General features: G+C 34.3%; 1 protein-coding gene across 9 annotated transcripts in view; it reads right to left on the bottom strand.

Annotated features, from left to right (window-relative positions):
• Positions 1 to 6,951: 6,951 nt before the first annotated feature.
• LOC111054660 (tyrosine-protein kinase Drl) overlaps positions 6,952 to 21,647 on the bottom strand; it is a 189,674-nt gene continuing 174,978 nt past the window's right edge. For all 9 annotated transcript variants that reach the window (XM_022341727.2, XM_022341726.2, XM_022341725.2 and 6 more), the window contains 2 exons: positions 8,550 to 8,686; positions 6,952 to 7,136 (listed from right to left, as the gene is read on the bottom strand). In XM_022341727.2, the coding sequence (XP_022197419.2) occupies positions 7,025 to 7,136; positions 8,550 to 8,686 (249 nt within the window). In that variant the 3' untranslated portion in view covers positions 6,952 to 7,024. The remainder of the gene's footprint in view (positions 7,137 to 8,549; positions 8,687 to 21,647) is intronic.

Consider the following 21,647-nt stretch of genomic DNA (forward strand, 5'->3'; position numbering starts at 1 on the left):
TAGTTTATGGAGAATGAGATGTCTATTTCGTATTTCCTATAAATATGTCAGAAAGACAAACGTCAAAAACCATGATATTATTTCAAACTAATCGAAAAGAATTCAGTTTCTTTAGTCAAGTTTTGTTTCGGATATTCTGAGCTTCACCGTTTTTTGGCATGGAAAATTCTGTAATAAGCATTCCATATCCACGACCAAACGTAGTGGAAAACAATGCGAGCACATAATATATATAAGAAATGTAGTCAAAATATAGTTCGGATATATTTTTGTAATAATAATCAAGTCAGTCGTATGATACCTTAATTTCTATATCTTACCTGCATTTCTTGCCTCTAGTGATTGTCAAGCTTTCAGAGAATTGAAAGATTTAATTTTTACTTGAATTGATGAGATTCCATATTGTGAAACTCCACTATAAAAAACTCAATCTTCGTCGATAAAAATGTATGTTTATTTCTTTTTGAATTCAAATCATAACAGTAGAAAAACGAATGGTTCCACATCACAAAGGATCACAGAAACAATGTGAATTAATTCATCATTTTTACATAACCTCTAGACTGTGTATTCCAAATTAAGGTTTAACGCAGTTTTGGGCGAATGTCTGTTGTTTTTACCTGGATTGTATTTGTATATGAATATATAAATAAATAAAAATAAGCTCAATAAAAATTATCAAGTACGGTAAACTCTACCCTTAAGTAATAGGTATTAGAACGCCTCTAGCGGCTGAAACCTTACATGACTCTAAATAAGAATCCTTTATAAATACAAGAATCCTTTATAAATACAACACTAAAATTATGAGATTTTGGCTTCTACAAATCCAATCTCATTATTCATGAACTTGGTCATTATTTTCTTTCAGAAAATAAATATTTCGTAAACAAGTGAGAGTGCAAATTTATTTGGGGTCGAAACAAGGTTGACAGAGTGTTTTGACCGGGCCGAGAGCCGTGGAGCACAAAGGAGAGTCGCTTTCGGGAAGAGGGAAACTGCTTTAGTAGACAAGGCGGTTGCTTCCGTCACCAGGGAAATTGGGTTCGTCTCGCCTCAAAGAGAGAAAACTACTACATCCGACCCAATTAAAGCCGTGGAGAGCAGTTGCGAAAGAGTGAGTGAGAGAGAGAGCACACTGTTTCGTGGCACAAGCGAGCGTGTCTAAAGCAATCTGCAACTTATGTATACAGCGTCCGACCACAACCTCTTATCGTTTGAAACTTCATTGGAATGAAATAGGGGAGACTTGGGGCGGTAAGGGTATCAACCGCAAATGGGAAGCGTAGTCTGCGGATATGTTTCCCACAATTACTGCTAAGAATTTTCCGGAGAAAACTCCGCAAGAAATTGCAAGGAAAACACGTTAACAACGACCACATCATCTCATTCCCTAGCCAATTTCTATTTCTGTACGGCTCTCTCTTCTAGGCCGCATTCTTTCTCTTTTCTCCTGCAGAGCGCGACATAAATTGGGCCGCTGTTGAGTATTCATGGCACGTTCAGCTTACTTCAAAACTCAATTAACCCGTTCCTCTGCCGCTGCAACCTTATGATTTACATGCAGATTCACATCTCACAGCGTTTACCTTTTTTCATATCAGAGCTCGTTCCAAGAGTGACCTCCAAGCTAAGTAATTCCTTCATTTTCTCACAAATGAGATCTTCTTCTTATTTATCTTAACCCCTATTATTACAGAAGGAGGAAAATACTTTTGAGGTTTTCTTGTAAAATGAATGATTGCTGATCTAACGTGGTGTATGTGGTGTATCTAACATAGTGATAAAACTGTTGACGAACATAGTGATAAAAGCCTAGTGATGAACCTAGTAATGAAACAAGTGATGAACCTAGTGATAGACCTATTGATGAACTTAGTAATAAAACTGGCGATGAACCTAGCGATGAACCAAGAGATAAACCTAGTGATAAACCTAGTGATCAACCTAGTGATAAAAACGTAGTGATGAAATTTGTGATGAACCTAGTGATGATCAATTAAAACTGTTGATGAACCTAGCGATGAACCAAGAGATAAACCTAGTGATCAACCTAGTGATAAAAACATAGTGATGAACTTAGTGATGAACCTAGTGATGAACCTAGTGTTGAACCATTACTGTAATCTAAAGATAAGTTATAATCATGAAAACTATAAAATATGCAAACAAATCGATGGAATTGACAATGATCATAATCTGATATAATCAAAAGGAATGGGATGAAGCTTTCAAAGCATCTCCAATATCTGTTCAATTCACGTAATAAACGTACACATAAATTATTTCAGAGAATATTTCAATTGAGTTACTGCTGAGCTGATTCTTGATTGGCGATTCCAAACATTTCTATATGATACAAAATTGGTCTAGCTCTCTTTAATTACTATGAAATAATGTTGCAAAATAGCATTAATATCATATTGTAATAGTTTCAATTAAATGTAGCTTCTCAAGAACACCCTTGATTACCGATCAATTCATTTTCTGTAGAATACCTTCAATGAATTTCATTCACTAAATGCCTTTTATAATTAATATTCATCACGTAAAATCATATCGTGTTTCTTTATTGATTGTACTCTTCCCATTCAATGATTCAAGTTCAAGGAGCTTGTTCAGAGTCTGAATTAATTTCCGTCTCCTTATCATAGGACTCAGCTCCCAAATTACGGTTGCAGTTTCAAAATTACCAGGAAGTATTTACCGGAATATGTGCTCTGATTTGTATCTCACCAATATCTTCTATCTATTTCAGCTTATCAGTAGGTTAGTTTGAGTTTCTAAGCTCCCAAGTTCAATTAACGATATTGAGCGTTCAAGCTTATCCTATTAATGTTATCATACATATAACAATATTGAATTACGAAGCAACTCAATCAACCGCATTCCTACACTCATGAAACTAGAGTGAATTTGGTAACATAAAAAATCCGGCAAAATAGATTGACAGAACTCTGTTTACAAAACGGTAAGGATCTTACAAAATTCGACAGTAGAATTTGACAATGATTGAACAATGCTACAATGTTCTCAAATATATGATTTGAGATTATCAATTCATGAATAACTCCCCTATTCGACACAATTGTGTGATAATATAGAATCATAACAAGTTATAATCCTTCTCATGAAATATTTAACGTTTTGGATAGATGCTTCTCGAAAAATAACTCTAGGAGCCGATTCTACTGGACGAATATAATAAGCTCATGCATTCCGAGATTTTAATGGGTGCTAGAAAGGTTTTCAAAAATGTTGCAGTGGAAGTACAATTCAAATTCTTGTATATGACATCAAGAGAGCTTCATGAAATAAGAGTTGAAAACTTTTGTAAGTTTCAAAACTCTTGAAACAAGTTTCAACTCCGCCTAATGAAGTGTATTTTCATTTTCATTATTTATATTTACTTATTTATTTATCACATTGTGTACAAGTACTTAACATGAGGAAAGGCACAACAGGCTCATGCCCAAAACTGTCCCATTTCCAATTTATACTATAATGTCCAAATCAAAATGCTGTTGCTTAGACTAAGTAAGTTCTGTGATATGACATAATGAATATTGTAAATGATATTATCATTCATTGTATGAAGTTCTTGTTAAATAAATGATCAGATTTGATTTGACAATCCAAAAGTCAAATGAGGAAAGACAATAATGTTCAAACTCTTGTTATCTAGATTACTTCTATTCTTGTATTTGAGAAATTGAGATACGTCCGGGTCCAGGAAATCAAATACCATATCGAAATAATATAAGTTATGAAGTTCAACACTACTCATAGAAATAGTTTTCTGTATTATTATCCATGAAGCCTTCATAAATCAAATTATCATTGTAATTTTCTATACACCAACTAAAGAAAGATCTTAAACGATGCTCTTTAAAATGCCAACCCACTAACTTGATGCCATCCAATATTCCCATTGACTGTCTGTAGCATAGCATGACGGAGTTCATAATTGGAAAAGCTCAGTGAGACGGAAAACTAGTTATTATCTCTTCCACTCGGTTACACTTTTGAGCGCCTCAGACCGCGAAATGTCTTACTCATTTTTGAAACTTGCTGTCTCTTGTTGCTGTCCTCTTTTTAGCCTGTATCTAGAGCTGTCTCGGTTGACCGAGCTCTTGGGGGTTGCTTCAGAATTTATGGCGCTCTCGATGAACACTTGCAATAGCTTTTATACAAGAGAACAGATACCGTTAATTTGATAACATTATTATTTCAAGGTCGAGTGGTGGAGAGTGCGCGACTTAAAAGTCCTAACTGCGTCTAGTAAAGATTATTTCATTACATTATTACACTTGCATTATTCGTCTTTTATTGTATTCGTATTTTACATGTGGTTGACTAGGGTGAAAATAAGCCACTCACAATCGAAATTGTTTCTACTCTACAAGAATCCATCTATATTGTCACTCACAATCGAAATTGTTTTTTACTCTACAAGAATCCATCTATATTGTCACTTACAATCGAAATTGTTTTTTACTCTACAACAATCCATCTATATTGTCACTCACAATCGAAATTGTTTTCTATTCTACAAGAATCCATCTATATTGGCGATTTTCATAAACTCATTTGGTTTTAATTATCATCAGCTTCGATGGAGGAGAAGAAGGGTAAAAATTACCCTTATATTCTAATTAGTCTAATAATTATTATTAGAATTCAATGTTCTATTAGCCTTGGAATACTATACTAGAAAAATAGATACTCTACTCTACTATGAAATAAAAATCATACACCTCCATGAATCGCTATATAAGTGTAGTACCATTTTTAGAGAATTTATCTGAGTTATCAAAGTTGTAAAGTCCTTTTTGGAAAACTCTTATATTGATATTCTCAACTTTCAACGATTTGAAATTTTTGTATCAGTGTAGGTATACATTATAGGTATATTATTACAGTTTTTATACAGACCCACCCGTATTTCAATTTCAATCTCATTTATTGCCAATTAGAATTTAAGAACATATTACAAACATATTAATATGTCATATTATAATATGACATATAATTGAAAATATAAATAAATAAACATAATTACTCATACATATAGTTGAATAAGATAAAATATTAAATCTAGGCATCACTACTAGCAAATAGAAACTCTGCCCGCTGGTGAGAGTTGCAAAACAGTAAAAGAAAAACATAATATTTCGAAATAATGCAGAAACTTTAGGTTCAAATTCAACCAATAAATTACAGAAGAAACTCTAGAACAGTAGAATCATCATAAGTCAACAAATTGTGCAGAGAAAACACTATAAATGAAAATAAAAGAATAAAATTCAAATTGTTACATTTAAGGTAAGGAAATATTTCCTCTCAATCCACTCTTTCACGCTTGTTTTACTAATTTTGAAATCCAAGTCAAAAGGTATTTCATTGATCAGTTTACTGCTTGTGTAAATTAGCTGCCTTATCAATAAAAGTCTTGTAGGATGAACTTGATATTTCTCTGTTACACCCGGTCTGAAATGATTATTTGGTATTTAAGATCATTGTATGGATGGTTCAATCACCAGAAAGAGCTTGAAATTATTGCGGTCTTATAGGAATTTTGAAGTTTTCTTTATAGGGGAATCATTGAGCTCTTTCTCGTGACTGAACTATTTATAGTTGGAGTTCAAAGATTCTCAACTGAGTCAAAATTTTCCAAGAAAGTATTCTTCTGAAGTATCAAGTTCTAGGAAAATGTTGAAGTTCAACCAATCTAGTTGGAAAACTGCGGTGACCTAAATAATTTTTCCAAGACCTCCAGTGACTTAATTCGGAATTTCATGAATTCATTGCGAAAATTGAAGCAGGACTATAATCATCTGCCTTGTGACGGTGGTGGTGGCTTTTGGGGGGTTTCAGTGGTGGTAGCGGGAGGGGGGCTTGTAAACGCTCACACCTCAACATCAAACGCACACAGATTGCCTGCGCGTGCGTGCGTGCGCCTCTCACAAACACGTGTACACACACACACAGAGCGGCCACTTCAAACGGGGAAATGATAAACTCTCGGTTCCCGTTGCTATGGCAACCGTTGCCGGCTTCAAGGGTAAACAGCGGGACTTTACTGTATCGCAGTCAAGTGTAATGTTGTATTAATTTGGCCGTGTTCTCTCTCACTTGCACCCTCTCAACCTCATTGGCATCTCCCTTTTCTTTTACTCTTCCGTCATCATCACCATGGCAATTGCATGCTCGTTCAGTGGAGGTGAAACATCACGCTTCGTCCACGCGTTGCCCTCTGCTCTCTTTGAAGTACTGCTTTTTGGAGAAAGTGAGATCTTTGGCTCGAAATGGAATTTTCCCTATTCTGAGTGAGCTCAAAGCATTCCAATTATTTGCTATATGGTGAGCAGTTTAACTAGGATCACATTTCAGCATGGCTAGGTGATTACTCTTGTGATACACTACTTACTATCCGTCCACGAGCATCAACTTGAGATGTATAAAATGTAAAATGTTAAGATGTAAATTGACAATTCCTTATTATTGGTTAATATTTTGTCCTGAAATTTATTTAAATTGAGATGTATACAATTCCTTATTATTGGTTAATATTTTGTCCTAAAAATTGATAGGATATGAATGGAAATGAGATCCGCTGACACCCAAATGGACTTGTCACTGATGTGTAATATTACTGATATACAGTACTTTATTGTGACTCTGCATATCATACATTGAGTGTGGAATTCGTCATTATGGTAAGAACACATCATGTCAAACGGTTCTCCTCAGAACATGCCTTTTAAAAAAACATTTCTGTACAGTCTGTGACTGGAAATTGAAAATTATACGTGACGATTCAGCTCTATCGTATGTATATTTAGATATTTCATGAAGTCAATCCAATTCTATTCAACTTCTAAACCTGGAAGACAAAATCGAAATTCACGAAATCTGAACAAGAGCAGGGAGAAAATGAATGCACATCGATTAATATATAATGATTAACAAACGATTTTATTGACATAGCACATTGAAATGTTTCCACAGTCAGCAATAAAATTTAAATATAAGTACCAAGAGTAGAGGAAAATTCATCAAGAAACGCCAATAGTTGAACGAAAGAAGGTCGAGCATCGGGATCGTTTCTCCAGCACTCTTTCATTACTTCAAATCTGTAACAAATCAAATTCACTTCAATTAATTCACATATGGAAGTTTTGAAAATCAGAAGAATTCCAGTAGACTTTGATTCTCTGAATGATGTGCACATAAGTCTCCATTAGTGTGATAGATAAGATGATCATCTAATGATCTCTTGATTTTAACCCGTCATCAAACTATCAAAGATTAGACGCCTCATCTGCCTCAGCTTTAAGTTGTCTTTTGGTAACTTGGATGTCTGCAAACTGATAATCCATCATCATTTTGATTATTACTATCATAAGCAGGAATCAGAAGACAATCTGCAAAGAGCAATATACCAACTCAATCTCCTGAGCTCAGAATATAATATGAAGATTTCCTTGCACAAAACAAAAGTGATGGCGTTTCTGGGGAAGTCTCCAATACGTTCTAAAATAGTTCTCAACAACAGAATACTGGAACAGGTATCACATTTCAAATATTTGGGATGTGATATTACATACGAGGAAGACCACGACTTGAATGCAAAAATTAACAGATTCCAGTACATATGCGGAACTATTAACAGAACTCTCAAAAATAAAGCCCGAAAAGAGACGAAACTCAAATTTTATAAAGTAATGGCCGTCCCTACACTTTTGTATGGCTCTGAAACCTGGGTACAAAAGAGAAGGGAGTGGAGCAGGTTACAGGCGGCCGAAATGAGATTTTTAAGGTGACTGAAGGGATGCACCAGAGAGGACAGGCTTTATAATATCGATATCCGTAGAGAGCTCAATGTGATCTCTATACCTCAACAAGTTGACGAGAATCGACAAAAGTGGAGAGAACACGTTGAGAGAATGGGAAACGGAAGAATCCCCAAAGCTGTCATTGCTTACAAGCCAGAAGGGAGGAGAAGTATTGGCAGACCAAGAAAAAGGTGGGAGAATGTTTGAAGGCGGAACAGGTATTAATGCCTACCCCTGTCAGAAGACGACGACTATCATAAGAATAAGGAGAAGAATGTTTTTATTCCTTAAACACACATGTAAATTGGAAACATCAACAATAGCAATAATAGATTAATACAACCATTGAATATTTTTTCAATATGGAATTACAAAAAACAAAAGCATCAGTCTATTATTGAATATACAGTAATTGAATTGGCTATGGAAGTCATGTGTTCAAACATCAGATCAGAGTATAAGATATCAATTTACTTATTAAATTGACTAAATTTTCACTTATTATCATATAATGTACTTATTAAATTCAGTAAATTTTCACTTATTAACATATAATCTCATCAGAGTAACAATATCCAACTGTTCATGATGCTCCCCTTGACTTCTATCAGATTGATATTATGTCTTGTTATTCTCGTCTTCTGACAGTGATATTGTCACTGTTCCACCATGTTCGGGAAACTCTTTTCATGGGCGATTTCAATAACTTACAGCTCATCAGGGCAGTTGAGGGGCTGAGAGAGTCGATACCCGTCTCGGAGATAAGCAGCCACTTCGAATGGGTCCACCTCAGCATACGGCTGTTGTCCCAGAGTCACCAGTTCCCAAACGAGCACTCCAAAAGCCCACTGTAACACAAAAAACAATAATTATTCCAGTTGATTTTGTTTTCCATGACGAAACACAATCTTCAATAACCTTGTTGAAGTCCAGACATAGAAACACAATTAGACATTAACTAGACACATTAGACTTAAACTAATTAAATGATTTCAACATACTGTACTCATTTAGATCCACCGTATTACACCGTATCGTATTACACCGATCCACCGTATTGAATTACAATATATTTTAAGTCGTTTCGGTATTCTTTATTCCAGTTAATTTATACTTGAAACTCTCACTGTAAAGCCAGGGTCACACTCTTATCATGTAGCGTTCCGGTCCCTCTCCGACCCGATCACGGATGACCATGGCCTGGAATGAGGCATGTCACGTGATCTGTCCCTTCACCTTTCCTCCATCACATAGAAATATCAGACATGTGTAGAATAGGAACGCTACATGACAGTCATATGAAGTGCGGGCCTATACGGGGAGCGACCACAGAAATAATATGATTATTAAAAAACTTTATGCACAATATCTAATGAAGAATGAGTTCTTCAAATATGTTGTTCATTTTATATTATTAAATAAAACTTAGCTGTTATGTAGCTAAGGTGAATGTGATATTTTCGAGCTCAAAATTTAAGTGGTTTCATTCTTTATTTTGTGAATTTAAAGTTTGTTTCATGTTTTTACGAAAGTTTTACTATCAATCTATCCAAATTTAAAATTGTTTGTTTTATTCTAATCTATATTCTCAGATTGTGATTTGGTGTAGAAATTGAAATGGACATAACCTATGTATAATATTTGGACAATTTGAAACTAGATTAGGAAATTGGAAAAGTTTTAGGCAATAGCCTGTTTTTTCTTTCTTGATCATTGAATTATATTAATTCGCATCAATAAATAATGCGAATTCATTCTGAGTAAGAGTATCTTGAACTGCCACAACAATCTAACTATTGGAAAACCGAAAAGTACGGTCATCTCTTTGTAATGTTGATAATGGTGTCAGAATCACAACTAGTTGGTAGTTTTTATTTAATTTTTAAAGTTGTTACCATTTCGAGTATTTTCATTGAATAAGGACATCAACCACAATATAAATTCCAATGCTACACAGAACGTATAGAAGCCTGTAAGTCGTAAGTTGAAATATTTTGGGATGCAATTCAATTATGATGCTACGTTGTATAAAATGGAGATTTGCGAACATTGTTCGTTCTGGAAAAGGTTGTCCGATTATATATATTTCTCAGTAACACTATTCTTCTCACGAAAAAGTACGAATAGAACGAGTAGGTCGCGGCTTAGGTTTCTGTTCCGATCGATTCCACTAATCACCTGGTAATGATAGAAACATTTGGATATCATCGTGCTGAGCCTCGACTGAGACAGACTCTTTTCACTTACTCGTTCTATTCACTCCCATGTTTTACACAATGAGATTGTGTTAAGCTGTGTACAGACAACGTTAGTAGACTGTCTACTAACTTTGGTGTACAGATTTGAGAACCATTTCACTTTTCATCAGCTGATTATATCTGTATTTCTGTAAAGAAACAAATATAATAAGCATTGAATCAGCTGATGATAATTGAAATGCGCGTGTTCGTGTCGCTCAAGTCTGTACGCACCTTTACATGAAGGTCGATCGTGAGCACGACCTGTACTGAAAGCCGAACATCGACCTGACCGTTTCTGTTTGCGTCATAACACATCTGGAAAGATCAAGTGGAGCTGACAATATAGAAATGGAGAAACTCAAATTTACTACTATGTTCTACGCTAGAATTCCACCAGTCATGTTACGTATGACTTGATATTGTCTCATCTCCTATACAACCTAACTAGATATCCCACAACCCCACATAATCCCATCGACATACAACCCGTCATGTTACCACTAGTTAGCAATACACTGTTTCAACCACTGGCAACACATCATACCCAGACTCCCAGTCAATTCGAGAACATCACCTAGTACCATAAACCCTTGAGATCCACCTGCCACCACAGGATATTGGATAGGTGCAATCAGCATTGCTCCATGTTGGCAACAGCTGATATGTAAAGCACCCGGACATTAGGGATCCAGCAATGTAACGTGTAGGTGTGTCACGGGCCGCAACTACAATACGATTGTAACAGATGACAGTAACAGGACAGTAACTTCTCTAAGAGGGTCGCTGAGCTGTCAGCGGGGAACAAATTATGCCAGACTTGTTGCCGCTAGAATTCATTGCTTAATACATTTGCGGTGATGTTGTTCAATATCTGAATGGAGCCCACCTAGGATCAATGCATCAAGTACTTCATGCAATGTTGGTGAATAATCGAACATAGGTACTGTTCTAGTTAGTGGAATGAAGATGAATAAGTTCCTTGCTGGACTCAATTGATTTTACATATATTTATGTTTATTCCCCTTATCATCGGGCGAATGAGGGAATCATTTGTTTATTTGAACATAGACAATATCTACTTCTCGATACGATCGTGGAAGAAAAATAGAGTTTCTCTTAGTAAAACACTTATTGACATGGGCTACTTTTAAATTAATAAAACAAAATAAAATATTATAGCACCCTTTATTTAAAAAAAAATTAAAATAGTTGAACAACAAGGACCGAAACTAGTTGTTCAACTATTTTAAAGTTTTTTTTTTTAATAAAGGGTGCTATAAGATTTTATTTTGTTTTATTCCTCTTAGTATTCTGTCATTTATTTCAAACTGTTTCCTATTCTCCATTTCCAATTCATTGCTCAATTTCCCCTGTAATTTGTTCTCAATTTCAATGGAGATATTTTCTCTGAAACCGTTCTCATAGAATAATGCGATAATTTACTGTTATGTGAGTTCAATTGATAAAATATATAATTCCGACAACTGGATTGGCAAGTGTGCAACTATTCCTTACGCAATGTTCTTGGAAATTTACCAATTTTTTGAAACTGCTCTTATAGAATAATGCTATAATTCACTGTAATTCAGTTCAATATTTAAAAAAGAGATGATTTCGACAACTGGATTGATTAGTGAAAACTCATTCCTTACAAAATGTTCGCCCAATAGAATTGGAAATATTAGTACTATTGTTCAATTGTAATGGAGATATTCTTTCGAAATGGTAAGTGTGAAACTATTCCTTACGCAATGTTTTTGGAAATTTTTCTAAACTGCTCTTAAAGAATAATGCGATAATTTACTGTAATTCATTTCAATTAAAAAAGGAGCTGATTTCGACAACTGGATTGATTAGTGAAAACTCATTCCTTACAAAATGTTCTCCTAAAAGAATTGGAAATATTAATACTATTGTTCAATTGTAATGAAGATATTCTTTCAAAATGGAATTGTATTTTAAATTTCATCATAGTATAGTATGTATAGTATTCTCAAGTTTTTTTTGTTTTTTTTTTTGCTCTGAGCCTGTGCTTTTTTGTATAATAGCTTCATTAGCATTATTTAATTTTAAGCATTGTAATTTCTTCGTTAGCAATATCAATTGTATACTAACCTGAATTGAATTCATATACTAACCTGAATTGATACAGAATAAATAAACTGCAAATCACTGCCAACACACAAGGAATCTTATGTTGGCAGTGCCAAGTATTACAGTGATGATATTGATGCACTTAAGTTACAATGAATGTCATTTATATTGTATTGTAAAAATATGTATTTGTAATTTTTGGCAATAAATTCAATTCAATTCAATTTGAAATGAGATGTATTGCTAACGTTAGTTGTTTTTAGATCTGTAAATACATTGCTCAATCTGGTCTCGTTGATGCTATTTCTAAAACTGCGAGAGATGAAGGGAATGTGAAATCAGTTCTGAGAACTTTTATAAAAGAAATATTCTATAACAGGAAAAATTGGAACCGTCAGAATCATTGATCCCGTTACCGTATTGAATATTCGAGCAAGCGATTCCATGTCATACTTTCCATTTACATTGGACTTTTACGAAAATGCTGTCTCTTTTTGATACTGAAAAAGCTTATTCCTGGAAAAGCTCATTGTGTTCTATTAAAAAAATATGATGTAAAACTCCAACGTTATGCTTTGTTTGGTTTTGAAAATTTATTCCCTTCATCACCGGGTGAATGGGGGAATCACATTGGTTATTTGAACGTGGACAATATCTACCTCTCGATACGATCGTGAAAGAAAATATTGTGGTTCATCTTAGTATCCAGTCACTTATATTTCATAACTGTTAGCGAGAGAACCGGTTTCTCAGAATCCCTCAATATAATTATAAGTTGTGAATCCTAATTCTATTATCATCCTCCCCAGAAAAAATGTTGTAAACTAAACAGTAAATAGCTCAAGAATGAGAACAGGCAAGTGTGTGTAGAACGTAAATTCATAATAACTTCTTGTAATGCTTGAAGTATTCAGATTTTTTATATTTTTCAATAAGTTAGTAACTTCAATCACAGCAAGCTGAAGAGAAGGAAAATAGTGAGATATAGATGCAACTTCTTATCTGATCTTTGATTAATCAATAAATCAATAATATTATTTATCTTTCATCAGTAATACATTAATTACTGGTACTCTCTCTCACTATTTTCGTACTTCCAAATTATAGGAGTCAAATAATGAGTAAATCTGAAAAAAATCAAAACCGCCAGGAATGATTCAAGAATAAACCATTATTTTCCACACCACTGTCTGAACAAACTAATCGTTTAATTGATCTGAACTGATTGAAAGAAATTGGAAAAAAACAATGCACTTATGATTGATCATACGCCACCAAAATGAAGTCCTGTATAAACCAATCATTGAAATCACAGAGCCAAAAATGTGTATCGATGTTCACATATATGTTACAAACGGTTTCACTCAAACTGCATACACCAATTTGTTTCGGTTTATGACTCCAACCAGGAACTCATTGTTCCCGAAACGTTCATAATAACATCATGTAGTCTAGTCTCCACATCGATGGTCGCGTACATTACAAATAATTTCAATAGGCGAATGTAGCGAGCGTGTGGGCTGTTTACACAATTACTAATTCTGATCATACCGGCTTCAAAGCGTTTCGGATAAATCAATCTGCGTGGGATATTCCTGTATCAGCACCAGATGTACGATAATAACTTCATAATAGTAGATTATATTATTGATGCTATCCTACAATATGAGCTACACTATTCACCATTTAATATGTATATATTAGATACATATTCAGCTATATCAGCTAAATTCAGCTATATTCAGCTATTTAGTATCGAATGTATCCTACGACATTATGTGGTATTTATGGTGTACATCCTGCTCAATGATATAGCTTCAGGCCATAAGCTTCAGTCAAGGCAGTCAATATTGTTCCTATACATCTCCCTATACCTACACCCATGTATACCCATATAACCACCTCTTTATAATATTCTGCCTTATACCTTTATCAACTTTGGGCTACAATGAACGGATTTGGTTTGAATTAATAAATCCAACCTGGAGCCATGGTTTGATGTTTGAATAATTGATACAGAAAGAGCTGCACAATGTACAAAACGATAATAAATTAATAACAGTTGATACTATCTCTCTCCAACAGGCTATAGGTTTAGATATAGTCACAATTTATACTGTATAGAAAGGAAATGTATATAGACTACTATCTCCCACTAAACATCATCACTTAAGTCAACCTCCATTTGCCCATATAGCCTCCATTATACATACATTGAACAGCTATTCAACTTTACTACTATGTATTTTATTTCTATCAGCTTTGAGCCGCAATGAGTGGAATCCGATTTAATCGATATGTAATATTTCCAAAAAGTCTCACAAAATGGCGACCCGCGAACATGGACTTTAGGAGGGGCTCACTGTGAATAATATTATTCATGAAAAATAATCTCCTGTTGAAAAAGCAATCAGTCTTTTTCTTAGTAAATTTTGCATTTAGAAATACCATCAGCATATTAATTTATTACTGATCCAGTATTAATTTAGATTAATTGAAGATCAAGTTACCTAAGATAGAACACACGATTCGAAAATTATTAAATTTATTAGAAAAATTCAAAGAGCACACCTTACCGAGAGAGAAGTTTACGCCTTTGGGATAAATTAAGTAGGCTATTTCTGTGATATTCATGTTAATGTAATTAAGATGATTATTTATTTAAGATGATTATACAGTATTATGATTGACTAGCAGAGTTCTACGATCAATAAATTATTATTGCAGGTCCTATCCTACAAAAGCCTGCTGTTGTTAATATTGAAAAATAATAGGTCTACCTATTCTAGTCACATTGAATTGAATCTGAACTGTACATTCCAAGGAAAATATATTATTTTCATTATCGATTAATCATAGTTCTATGAGACATGATTATCGCAGATTTGTCCTGCAAAGGCATGCAACATAATGATAGCTTGATGATGTCAAGGATTTATGAAGGGCATACTAAACTCGAGTGCTATAAACCTATTACAAAATAATTATTATAAGCAGACTCTATATGAATAAAATTATATAAATTACTATTACAATTTATTATTCATTAGAGAGTTAGTTATATGAATAGTTTCTTAGAGAACTTCATAAATAATATAGTCCATTTCAGTATTATGAATCCGTTATTATATAAATAGCCTTGATAATTATTTCATGTTGAGCAGCTCTATATCACAAATTAAGATAATATTTGTTGAGGCATTATGTAAAATATTTAAAATGAGGCATATTACAAAAAAGTTATATTCACGTCATATATAACATAATATGCATGCCAAAAAAGTTTTTTAGCTTTATCCTCTACATTGGCATTTTACGTCAATATGATATTACATGGATTGCCTACTGGCATATAATGGAATCATATATTATCAGAGAGATGATATTTTCATTGAATATAATATGATAATAATTGTTATGCGTATGGCCTAGTACTACAATCAACTATTACATCTCTTGTTTTACATGCTTCAACATTTCAAGAATCGTTTATCCGAAAAAACAAATGTTGCAGATTGAGTTAATAATTGTTTATGCTAATATTAATGGCATATCAAGGAATAATATTAATTATCAGAACTAATTGCAATATTCTATTAGAGGTTCTATTGTTTGATGTTATATTATTTTTATAAGATCATATTACAACAAGTTAGGAATAATTTTAATAATCATATTTTGCAAGTAAAGTTATTGTTTTATATTCATGCTGTCATTATTGACATATAATGCAATTTTTTATATCAAAATTGATGATAATATTTTATTGAAAATCTTATTGATTAATGTCGATATTGATCATCTTTGATTACTGAATACGGTATCTAATGCCAGGCCCTACATACTTCAATAAGCTAGGAATTTGAGGAGCCGAATATTGCAAACAGTGATTGAGCATATTATGTTATTAATTTATTGTTCAATTGTATATTATTTTTTGAGTAGGTCATATTACTTGTGTTTCATTTGAGCAGAAGACTGCGTGTTTTCGGTTATTTTATTCAAGTTTTCAAGTAATGAGTAATAACCAGGTAGTTTCCGATGTTTCCGTCACGCGTTATAATCTCCGTTGACTGATCATTATCTTATCAGCTATCTCACTCCACTGCAGTTGGAAACTTCTTCGTTATTTTCTTCGGTTATATTTTGCTGTGATCTTCACTCTGATTCCTCCTTTGTAAAAATATGGGAAATGGGTTGACAACCGATTCCAATACAGCCACCGACAATTCACTCAGCGGACATCGGCGGTCCAGCAGCCTGACGTCCGAGGCGTTCTCTCAAGTGGTGCAACATGATTTGCCATCCACACATCTCAACGCGACAGAGGTACGGCAGAAGGGAGCGTCACCCACCAAACCGATAACTTCAGAATCCGTTGCTCAGCAGACGACTATCACAGATGAAGCCATCTCAACACAGCCAAGCAGTGAAGATGATGGAAACTCGCCTTCTCTTACCAAAGTTGCCGATATAGGAGGTCATCAGTATAATCAAACACCACCTTCATCGGTCATGGAAGATACTATGCTGGATTTTCTGAAACAACTTCGTGAGGAAAGGAGAGCGCATCAAAAAAATCTCGAAAAACGTCTGATAGGAATATTAGAAGAAGCACACGTGAACATGAATTTGAAACTAGATAGAATGCAGGAGAATTTTCAATTAAACGTATTAAACATTGCTGGAGGTTCACAGAAAGAGATGATTGAGGAAAGTGAGGACAATGCAGATATTGAGATGCAGACTTACAGTGAGATGACTTATAGTGACTCAGTGATATTGACTCAAGCAATAACAGAGTCACAAACTCCTGATCCAAAAGACAACCTACCCGTCCTTCAGAATGTTGTTGAGGTTGAACTTGATTCCACTGTCGCCGATTGCAGCCTGGTTGCCGATCTGAAGCTGGAGAAGATAGAGTACAAAAATGTTGTCACCAAGAACAATGTCAATGGAATCAATGAAATTGGGATGCTGATAAACAATCATCCGACTGCATTCACCAGTTCAGAACTCACTATTGAAGTAGCTCAAACACAAAAAGATCAACTATGTGAGATCGATAACAATTTGGTTGATCTGAGCGGCACATCAATGGACAATTGTTCGAAACAACTTGTAAATCCCACTCCCAACTCTGGAGATTCAAACACTACCATCCTGCCTCATGTTTTGAACCAGAGCTTGTTGAATGTGAAAAACAATGATGGAGGTCAAAAACCGCGGAAATTCAACTTGACGGGCCGATCGCAAGGCAGAACTTCGATTTTTCTCCGAGGATTTATACTTGGTCATAAGATTTGCATGAAATTCCATCATGCCTGTGCTGCTATTCAGAAATTCACGAAGGGGTTCTTTCATCTCTGTACTGGGCCATACACTGTTCATCAAATCTCAAGCCAAGGTGATGTAGGCCGAGCCAAGCTGTCTGTGAGCGGTTGGACTTTTTTCACGAGACTCTTTCTCCATCAGTGGCTGACAACTCTTCCTTCAAGTATCTTATGCCGATCTATCAGCTTTCAAAGATTTGAATCAAGGAAAGAAGTAGAAGATGATGCCAACTCGTCATTCAACTTAAGAAATTCACATCGTTTCTCACTACGTCGAAAATTACTTCATTTGATGTCTTCATTGTCATGGTCCACCAGGAGAGTCTCCATGGTTCAAGGGTTGTCAATCTATGACCCTCATGAAACACATAGTAAACTGTAATAACAATAATATTAAATGCATATACTTTTGAATTTATCTGTTCATTATTGTCACATAATATGCTCACATTTATTATAGTCAAATTGTTTATTATTTATTTTTTTATTGCTGTCATACAGTATGCTCATATTATTATAATTATTATAACTCAAGTATTTAATTATAGTTGCATTATATTGTAAGCCTATATTTATGTAAATGTATCCCAAAGGCGAATTTATGTTATATTTCTGTGTCACCAACTTGAGAATTGTCAAGTTGTGTGTTGTGTCTCCTGCTGCCCATTTAAATGTATAACACGTTAATTAATTGTGATATATTTTTCATGAACTTGAATATCATAATATTCACTATTCGAGAATATTTTTCTTAATTCAAGCAGAGCCTATTTAATGTACTCTATTTTGAGTTTTGTGCTCACTTGATGTTATGTGATGGTGCAGCAGGACAATGTGATAAATTTGTGTTAAATGTTGAATATTATATGTCTTTCTTCATGTGCCAGTGCAGTTATCAGCACCTTAAGTGCGCTCCACTGTTAGGAGTAGCCCTTCTGGTCTTCAAGACGAAATATTTTGAAGCTATATTCCAAATTTGGAACTTGAATTTTCAAATTAAACTTTACAGTTTTCCACATAAGATAACTGCACAAAACGTTAAATTAACATGCAATGCACATAGTTGCATGAAAGGACAATTTGATACTAACTGATCTTGTATTTACACTGATTGAATAATATTATCAACACAGACAAAAAAAAAAAAAAATTAAATTAAAAGTTGGAGAAAAATTACTAAATCAATAGCAGCAATGTGCTGTAATAATAAAACATCAAGTAATAAAATGAAATAACAGAACAAAGCAAAAAAAAAAATAAATAAAAATTAACCAAAGAAAAATGTCTGTGATATATTGTAAACTAACTCAGTATTATTATTGTTATTAGCATTAAGATTAGTATCATTGTTAAGATTATTATTATATTTGTTAGATGTTATTTAAATGTATATTATTTGTTATTATCAGCATGCCTCACTGTAAGAAAAGTGAGAAAGTGAAACGATTGGAAGATACACACAGCCAATAAACAGAATCAGGATGAAAGAAATGAAGAACAGCCAGCGAGTCAGATAAGCAAGTAGAGAAAGATTAAACATGAGATAGAAATGAAAGAATAGAGCCCAACACAAAATGAACACATCCAAGAGAGAAAAATAATCAATTGAAAAGACAAGGTTGTCTATGGAATGAATAATGAACACAGATATAAAATTTGCAAACAGTTATAATTGAAATTGGAGAAATCAAAGACAAACTGTGTGAGTCCAAAATATAATATGAAGAAGATTGCTCAAATTGGAATTAGCCTTCAGGAATTGCTATTTGCAAACTTATGTGGCATCACAGATGTTGTCATGTTGGAGATATTGGAGTATGGCGGGCCAGCAAACTTGGTGTTGCATCTTCTTTGGTCCTCCGGGCCAGATTATTATTTGGGATTTTCTTTTCTTTTTTTTTTTTAGGTGAGTGGGGCTTGTTGCCCACTTCACTGATTATTGTAATTGTTGTGGAGAGAATTCCACTTGTAAAGTCGAAGGGCTTGGACCCAGACTCATATCAATTTTGTACTGATGGTTGATTGTTTCCCATTGGGTACTACCATAATCTTAAAATATAACAGTGTAGTGCTGGAGATGCTTGGCTAGTCTTGCTGCAGTTGACCCGATGTGAGGGCTGAAATGTGCTGTATGGGTGAGAAATTGGCAAGACCTTGAGACTCAACCTCTTGCAAATTGGGGCTTTTATGTGACATCACATTTCATAAGCGGGCTGGCATAGCTGAAATTGATAGTAGCGAGCAGCAATATCGATTAGATACGATGCCAGCCTGCTATTTCTTCGGTTCATACAGCTTTAATTATAATAAAAATTCATTCCAATACTGTGATATTATAAATGTTTGTCAAGTTATATTTTTAATTATTATTATTTACCCTCTCTCGGAAAGGTGTTCCTCAAATTATCTCTACCTCCATGTTCATTATCTATTCCTCTTTTACAATTGAGGGTGCTTACCCCCACCTCCATAACTTTGGGGAAATATCGGCGTTATCTGCTAGAGTAACGGGACTCTCTCCCGGCAACTGAGAAGGAACTCCGCCTGTGTTTTTCGTCACTCTTCTCCTAGACTCCTCGGGACTTGCAAACGTAAAGGTGTGCGGAGAATCGAAGTGATTTAGTGGTTTAGTGAATACGCGTGTGAAAGAAGGCTGGCGGACGGAAGACTACTACCTAATGCTCTACCGGAGGATTGCTGTCTGGGGACGATGCTTAAATTAAAACCGGTGAGTCCGTTCCTTATGGAAAACTAGTAAAAGGGACCCTTAGGTCAAAATCCCAAGATTTCTCACAATACAAAAAGAGCTTCACGATTAAAGGCCTATTTAAGCGGTACAATCTATTGATATTATTATTATCGATGTTGGAAGGGAAAGAATGTTGGTTGTTGAATGAGGATCCATAGATCCGGAGGAGATCGATAAAGCTAAGATAAGATAATATATATGTATTGATGATTGTTACAAGGCTGTTGCCGATGGTAACATTCACAAAAATGAACAATATAAAATTAAATCAAACTTAGGAGATAAATAATTATTTAACATTTCTGCATCAGTATTAATCAATAACAAATATCAAAGAAAATCATATATAGTATATATTATACTAGATCACATCATACTAGATCAACATTATACTAGATCACATTAGAAAACTAGAGGAATAGAAAGAAAAGTTGTTATTTGCATTCATGAGGAATTTATTTATTTATTTATACATTGATACATAGGTTACAATAACATTCTCAACTATGAATGATTGGGAAAGGAACAACAGGCTTAAAGCTCAAAGCTGCTCCTTTCCCAAATTTAGATAGAAATTGTCCAAAAATGAAACTTATCATGAAAAGTATACCATGAAATATTATCAAATGAGCTTCATAATACAACACAATAGAGGGTAGATGAAATAGGTAAGAATTAAACTATGAAGGTGGTTCTATTAAAAAACATTGTGATCAGACTTTTTGACCGAGCGAAGTGATGTCTAAGATTCAAGTCGACGGTTTGGCATTTCTCTTAATGTTTATATGTTGCGCATTTACGGCGAAACGCGGTAATAGATTTTCATGAAATTTGACAGGTATGTTCCTTTTTAAATTGCGCGTCGACGTATATACAAAGTTTTTGGAAATTTTGCATTTCAAGGATAATATAAAAGGAAAAAGGAGCCTCCTTCATACTCCAATATTAGAGTAAAAATCAGACTATAGAATTATTCATCATAAATCAGCTGTTTAGTGGACTATAATACTACCCGTTCAAAAAACATCGAACATCTTGAAAATGTATCTTTCCATCAACGTTGTAGACAGTTGCAGCCAGACCTGATAACAGCGCTCACACTCACATTCCGGGACGACACGTCACGGTACGATAGGACAGAAAGCTCTACTATGTTTATTTAGGATTTTTTCTAGACATTTTAAATTGATAAATTAATCATTAATTTTTGAGAAAACATAAAAACAGATCAATGTAACTTACTGAGCGCGAGGTCTACTGTTCACAGAACTACTAGTAATAAAAAAGAAGAGAAGTAATTCTCGATTTAGAGAAGTAAATCGATGGCTGATTGATATAGAAACAGCCAAACGATATTTAAAACGGAGCATTCTATTGCTGATTAATATTGATG

Source organism: Nilaparvata lugens, chromosome 1 (assembly GCF_014356525.2).
Source record: "Nilaparvata lugens isolate BPH chromosome 1, ASM1435652v1, whole genome shotgun sequence".
Classification (NCBI taxonomy): Eukaryota; Metazoa; Arthropoda; class Insecta; order Hemiptera; family Delphacidae; genus Nilaparvata; species Nilaparvata lugens.